This window comes from Arachis ipaensis, chromosome B8 (assembly GCF_059453495.1).
Source record: "Arachis ipaensis isolate K30076 ecotype BB chromosome B8, ASM5945349v1, whole genome shotgun sequence".
Lineage (NCBI taxonomy): Eukaryota > Viridiplantae > Streptophyta > Magnoliopsida > Fabales > Fabaceae > Arachis > Arachis ipaensis.
Genome location: NC_142443.1, coordinates 8,296,556 through 8,304,198, shown reverse-complemented (window position 1 = coordinate 8,304,198; position 7,643 = coordinate 8,296,556). Strand labels below are relative to the sequence as shown.

At 33.1% G+C, this 7,643-nt stretch overlaps 1 protein-coding gene and 1 non-coding gene across 2 annotated transcripts; one reads left to right on the top strand and one right to left on the bottom strand.

Annotated features, from left to right (window-relative positions):
• Positions 1–1,947: 1,947 nt before the first annotated feature.
• On the top strand, positions 1,948–2,020 carry TRNAA-AGC (transfer RNA alanine (anticodon AGC)). The gene has a single exon. It is a non-coding gene; the product is annotated as a tRNA-Ala (tRNA).
• A 190-nt stretch (positions 2,021–2,210) lies between these two features.
• On the bottom strand, positions 2,211–7,475 carry LOC107614375 (beta-amylase-like). The gene is made up of 8 exons (XM_088497682.1): positions 7,009–7,475; positions 4,533–4,601; positions 4,030–4,428; positions 3,667–3,831; positions 3,302–3,565; positions 2,992–3,201; positions 2,653–2,892; positions 2,211–2,582 (listed from the first exon to the last, which is right to left on the bottom strand). Exons 1-8 carry the CDS (start codon positions 7,258–7,260, stop codon positions 2,361–2,363), a joined length of 1,821 nt encoding a protein of 606 aa, XP_088353808.1. The 5' UTR covers positions 7,261–7,475; the 3' UTR covers positions 2,211–2,360.
• Between the last annotated feature and the right edge of the window lie 168 nt (positions 7,476–7,643).

Genomic DNA, 7,643 nt, shown 5'->3' with positions numbered 1-7,643 from the left:
TCAGAATGATATCCAGAAGTTACTTGCTGCATGAGTTGGAATCAAGAGACACAGGATGAGTACACCTAGGAGCAAGAGTCAAGCAATACTCTCATGTTAGAGACGTAAGTTACATGTTACCTGCAAATGCAAATAAATAAACTGGTAAAAGAAATGGATATAGATTATACATGATTTAGCCACAAATATACTAATCCCTTAAATTAAGTCAATTTTTTTTGGACATAAGTACTCAATTTTTGTTGTCACAAAAATGCTCTCTTTTGTGTCATGTGAACATAAGTCCCAAAATTACATATTTATATGCATATCTGAATATATTTATATGCATATCTGAATATGTGATCGATAATTTAGTTGTGTAGGCTCTAATCCTTAATGGATTTTAATCCTCAAATGATATGATAACTTATAAATGAAGTAATAACTAATTCAGGAAGTCAAATCAATCTAATATATTAAAAAAATATTAAACTTAAAGGAAACTGATAGAAAACATTGTTCACTAATACTTTGAGTAGAAAATATATTTCACTAAAGTCTCTTAAAAGACAAATAAATAAAATAATAGTGGATCACTGGATCAGTTTATGCATAGATGAAGGAAGCACATTGTATTATGGAATCACCCAAGAATATATCATATTTTCCATTTTGAACAAGTGCCTGTAATAGTGTTATAGTATGCTACATTTTTCTCTTCAAACAATAACTCTCTCTCTGTCTCTCTTTCTCTTCTGCACATGTTTAGGTCCCCCTTCCTTCCTTCCATATTTTTTCTAAAGTCTTGAGAAGATACCTAAAACTAAATTATACACATGCTGCTGATTGTATCACACCACAAATACTAAATATTCTACCCTTCTAATTAAGATCATTAGGAACAAGACATTTCAAAGTGCAGTGATTCTTCTTAAACTAACAACAATCAATCAAGAACATTCTAATTAGGAATTAATAACAAACAAAAATTACAAAATTAACAAAGAATAAAGTATTGAAATTAACAACTTAATCAGCAATCACCAACGATCAATAACCTAATTAGTAAAATCTTTGTCACATTTTCAAAGGAAATCATTACTAAATTGAAAATTCTGCAATAGTAGCATTTGCCCTAACTTAAAAAACGAAAACAACAATGGAAAAAAAGAAAGAGTAGAAGCAAGCACCAACCGGAACACAGGCAACGAGGGTGACGACGGAAAGGCGACGGCAAGTACTTTGAGTGCACATTAACGCGATAACGACGACTGAGACGGGACGTCCAAGTTCTGAATGCACGACACAGAGGACCTCCACGACGGCGACTACACCAGCGACGCTCACAAACGATGAACGACAGTGAAGAGCGACGTCGTCCGTTGGGTTAGAGGAGGGTCGACATCACCATTGATGAAGAACCTTTACTCTGAGCGCGAAACTCTTGGTGTTCCAATATGGTACAAGAGACTTTGAAGTGATTAGTTTAGTAACATTATTTTATTATTAAATTAAAATAAAATAATGACATCTTGGATAATAAACAGCCACGTAGAAAGACTTACTAACGGCAAATTTAAAAAATTGACGTTTGGTTAGAAATGTCAAGCGGAGTACATCTTTAATGGTTACAAAGTTAATTTAAATTAGTCATGGTCAGTATTGTTAGCGCCTCAATCTTTCATGGTCAGAAATGGCTAATTACTCTTTATTCTAATGTATATGTAAAATTGTTTTACACGACGACGTATCAAAATTAAATTGTTCTGGACACTTTATAGGTTTATTCAATTTTTAGATTTTTATAATTTGAAAATTTCAACGCAGTTTATAAAAATTGAATCTCTTTTTTGCTAAGAGCTCATACCTTAACCTTGCAGTTCGTTCTTGGTGTAGTTGAAGCAATGTAAATATGTAATGATGTAATCTGAAATTAAATCAAAGAACAATTTGTAAAGCCAACAAGGGGATGTAGCTCAGATGGTAGAGCGCTCGCTTAGCATGCGAGAGGTACGGGGATCGATACCCCGCATCTCCATTTGTTCTTTTGTATTATTCTCTTTCCCTATTACTCTTATTTTTGCCATGAAGTCGTGGAAGTGGTTGTTACAAATAATTTGGCATCTTTGGCCCCACTATATATAACATTTAAGTAACATTCACACAAATTTTCATAGACAGTATCATTAATTCACTATTATTTTCTTGGTGTCACTTGGCATATATGCTTAGCTATATGAATCTGATGTTATTTATTCCCTTTATGGTCGTGCTTAGCACTTGACAGATTTACAAGAATCTTAAAGCAGATCCAACTGCATGTTCCTAGTTCTCAATATCAACACAACAAACAATATCTTTCCCCTTTTTATTCCCCCTTAGTCTTGGTTTCGGCGCTGCTTAAATATACATAAGATAATGGCTAGTATATCAGCAAGTACACCACCAACACCACCAACACTCATGTCTGTTTCTCTATGCCATGTATATGGCTTTACTGGCTTTGTTGCTTCAAGAAGAGCCTCCACTGGTATCTTTGCCTTTGATCTCACCATAGGATACATGTAATGGTTGTACTTCTCTGGCTCTGGACAATAATCCTACAAATTTTCCAAAGCAATTAGGACAAAGCCTTTCACTGCTTCACTTCATATGTCACAAGGTGCTTACCTGATCAGCATGCATCTTTCTCACAAAGGTTTTGAATATATCAAAATTTGTTTTCTCCATTAACTCATGTGACAAACGGAGGTATGTGACTCCATACATCCTTAGTTTTGGAGGGCCCTTTTTGTTGACACCATTTGGTCTAGCATTCAGAAGGATTTGGTCGTAAGCTGCACGATCATACCTTGCAAGCGCATTTTCCCCTGCAACTTCAAGCTTCTCCATCCACCCTCCGCTTAGAACCTGCATGGAGATTATCCTATCAATCACAATTCACAAGTTGTCTTTTGGTTTCTGCAGACAAGAACACATTAGGCTTCATTTGTAGTTGGAATAGATTACTTGCTGAACAAGTTCCTGTGCACCACTTCTGGCATCAGGTCTTTGCTCAGAGTTCCTCATTTCAAGACATGTGAAATTGAAGAGAGCGTCGTGCCGAGACAGCATCCTCGCTATAGGCCGGTATCCATCTCTATCTTTTAAGTTGTAGTATCCTGAAGTAAGCTCTGCTGCATGGCTTTCTGTTTTATACCACCAGTGAATTCCAGCTACCTATTTTCATAAGAAAATGTTATTAGGTGAATCATGGTTGTTGCAAAAGAGAATCAATTCTTGTTAGGTGCAAATTCAGTAGATATATTTCAGAGTTTACTTTTGCTGCTAACTTCAATTTGCAACCTAGGAATGCCTTGTTGGCTTCATCAAGGATCTCATCACCATGGATCAGCAACTTATTTGAGTACCATGTAAGAAAAAACTTCCCTTTTTCTGTTGTGTAGGTTCCATTTGATCTAAAGAACTCTGTTGATTCAGGCGTGTCATTGGATTCACCAGCATTATCAGGAAGATCCCATTCAGGATGGCCTGCTTTTGTTGCAGCCTCTTTGAAATCAGCTTTTAGGTATTTGTCATAGCACTGCATACATGGTTTTGGAGATTTATTCAAAGAGGGTGTGAGAACTTAAAAGCTTAATCTTATTGATATGTATTGAATATAACAGAAAAGTCTAAACTCACCTGAAATTCTCCAATGCCAGGAAATACCCACCCCAGATTTCTTGAGTAAGAGGGATATCTGAGTTCTCCAGCAGGGCCAAGCCCAACTTCAACGTCTATCATCAGCTCAGATTCTAAAAAATCTTCCATGTTCTCTCTGAAGCTCTTCATGTAATCACTATACATCTGCATCCAAACCAATTTTAACATGTATATATAAATGTGGTAGGCATTAGAGGTTTGCTTCATTTCCTAGATAGAAATGAATGATTCTTCCTTCAAGTTAAAGAATAAAAAGTTCCTATTAAATCATGTTCTCCAAAATAGTTAGCAACAAATAGAAAGAATATGAGTCAGAAAACAAAAATTTTGAACATGGTCAACCTGAATAGCGGTTCTGCCATGGAATAAAGGCCTATTGTCAACCCCAATGGACAAACATTCCTTGTTCCTTATGCCATTGGGGTTGGTGTAGAAGATATCAGGGTCTGATACTCCGATTTCAAGGACCCATTTAGGGATTGGGATGGAAACGGAATCTCCCACATTGCCACCACACTGGTGAAATGACATTATGGCCTGTAACTTGAGCTTGGAATGTTGAACAAGTTGAAACAAGTCTCTATATGCTGACCAATCATACTCCTGAGGCCCCTTTGATTCCACAATGCCCCACCACACATCAACCATAACACCATCAACACCTGCAGCATGAAGCTCCTTCAGCTGTTGCTCAAGTCCTTCTCTGTCTTCTAAGACATTGTCGTTTGTAACAACTCCTAGCTGGGAATAAGAACAAACACAAAGAAAAACATTAACATACATGTATGCTGCATTGTTATTTATATGTATATGTGGGATGACATTTAATTAAGGTTGTGACTTACTGGGAGCATGACATATACTGGTACATAATTTGCAAGCATTGGATCGTCGTAAGTAGTAGGTATTGGAGCCTGCATGATAACTGAACATGATTATTTTTTCAAATAATTCAATATCAACCAAAAAAAAAAAAATGCTGTATCTTACATGTCTTGGAAACTCAAATTTTAGAGCTTGTTTGAAATGCTAAAAATTAGAATTCACTCGAGAGTTAAATTCTGGTTCTTGCTTTGGAACAACTAAAAATGAATGATTTAAATTCCTTTGAGAATTCTAATTCCTATTTTTTCTTTATTTGTAAATCAGACCAAAAAGGGTCTGATTTCCAAATCAACTATCATACTCTCTAAACTTGAATTCTATTCCATTAATATATTATAGTTATTCCAAATCATGAAATTGAATTTCAAATAGAAATGAATTCTTTTCTTAAAGGAAATAGAATTCTTTTCTCATGTTAAATGCTTTCCAAACAAACTCTTAGAGTGTATTTGGTTTATTTTTTATTTTTATTTTCATTTTTAGTATACTACTACTAAATATATATTTTTCTTTCATGGTATAATTAAAAGACAAATTTTATATTTTCTTTTACTTCTTATTAGTTACTTTAATATCAAAAGAAAAAAGATATATACACATAAATTGAAGTGTAAACCAAAATTTCCAAAAAAAAAGTGTACACAAAAAGTAATACATATAATATTTCTTTTTTTATTTCTATGATTCTACAATGTGGAAAAAGGATAAAAAATAAAAAATAATATTCTATTATTTCTATGGATTTTACTAATTTTTTTAACAAAAATCTAAATATAAATAATTACAAATAAAATAAATACTAAAAAATTTCAAAGATATATATATATATATATATATATATATGTATCCCTAATATTTATGGATGTTGCATTTTTTTTTAAACGGCACTTTTTGGGATAAAATATCTTTTTGCGGATTTTAATAAATTTGAAAAATAATCCAAACTTAAGAAAATAAAAACCATTTAAAAATTTTTCAAATTTAAAAGTTAATAATTGAGGGACATATTCATATTTTGTTATGTTAGCTTAACAAGAGAATATGTCATTTTTATTTTCTATGGTCAGAAAAAAAATCTCTTTGAATATCGGGATTTGATATGCTTAATAACAAATTATACTGCCAAAATTAATATCAGAAATGTTTGGTAACCAAAGAAAATCAGCCAAAAACAGCCATAACTTGTCTTATTTAGCATTTATTAATTATTGCGACAATTAATAAATGCTAAATAAGGTAAGTTCTGGCTGTTTTTTTTTTTTCTCTCTAGCATTACCCAATTAATATAAGAATTAATGTATTATTCTTACTATGGATTATGGAACAACTCCCAATAAAATAGCTTTAAACCAACACTACCTTAATAATTAATATAACTTTTTAGAATCCCTAAAGAGTTAATGGAATATTTGTACAATGTATACAATGAGCTATTTATTTGGTCCAATATGAGTTAAAAAATGAACCTTCAAAGTAAAATACTACTAATTTCTTAAACACAATACATCTATATTATTCAGAATAACCATCTAGATAACCATATATGATATCCAAAGATAATAAATATATGATATCCTGCTGAATCGAACATCACTAAACTCCCATTTTACACATTGTAAAAATACTCCATTAACTCCCTATACTTCCTCAACTTTTTAATACCAAGGGTTAACCATTTTCACATTTCTTGATACTTATTATTCATCTAGTCGATCTTGTGCAAGGGACTTTATGGATAACATTAAACATTTGACATTAAAGATGGACTACTTTAAAATGGTCAATGTAACTTGTTATGGATAAATAGATAATTATTAGGATAGTAGTTTACAATTTAGATAGTGTCAATAGCTGATAGAACATTAGAACCGAAGATTTTATACTTTTTAGTTTTTATCATTTGAAAATATGAGAAAAGAAAATAATCATTCAGCATTTTCTTTCCATTTTCATAATTTTAGCCTTAGACATAGAATTGACGAGCTATTTTTGGTTCATAACATGACCCATCCTCTTTATTCACCTACGCAACCTACAAATTAGCCACTTCATGAAAACAAAAGTAGAACAAAACAAATAAATGGGAATAAGATGATGATGAGGTGGGGACATAATGGTCAATCAAACATGACATGTTATGGGCTAGCTTTAATGAAATTTTCTTTGGTCACGAAATAAAGCGAGAAGATAAGTTAACCTTAAGAGTTTGAGTTGATTGAGTGGATACATAAATAGTTAATAAAAGAAAAAAACGAAAACCAAAATAAGAAGAAAAAGGAAAAAAAGTGCACGTGCAAGCGAGGGAAGGTTGATAATAATGAACATGAACCATTCAAAACTGAGAGCTTGAAGACATATACACAGCACTATTTTCTACGGTATTATTTTATTACGGGAAAAGATAGACTGAATAAACGGTTGGTTTGTATTATATACCTTTGGTTCAGCAATTGCCGCTTTGAGTGCCACCCCAACACCACGACCACGACGTCGACCACAACCTGGGTTGTTTTTCTTGACATACTCGCAATCCAATTTGAAGGCATGCTTTGTTGCCGTTGGCTTCTTTGCTGTGCCTACACGTTTGGCTCCTCCAACCCACCATGGGATTCCCTCATACGCATACCTTCCTCCAATCTCAAGCCTAATATTCCTCGTACCAATTCCACCTTGTACTAACCTTTCCATTATTTCTTCTTCACTTTCATCTACATATATGTTTTCTTGTTACATTACATTACACGAAAACTCCATTGATGCATGGCAATATCGAAACGAATTAAATCAATCATGACAAAGAGACAATCTATGAATAATAATGAATGAGTCCAATATATATAGTTTCCCTCAATTACTCTCTCTTCTTACATATGTAGCACGGATATAATGCTAGTAGATAGACTAATGGATGGATATGATTGGGCTCTATTAAATCATAACTTTACTTAAGGATTCTTACGCAGAATAAATACTAATCATACTTTATAGACCGTTTTATTAGGGGATGGCCCAAATCATGATCATAGAAAAGCCACAAAGAAGTGAAAGAACCACATAGGAAGCCCAACTTA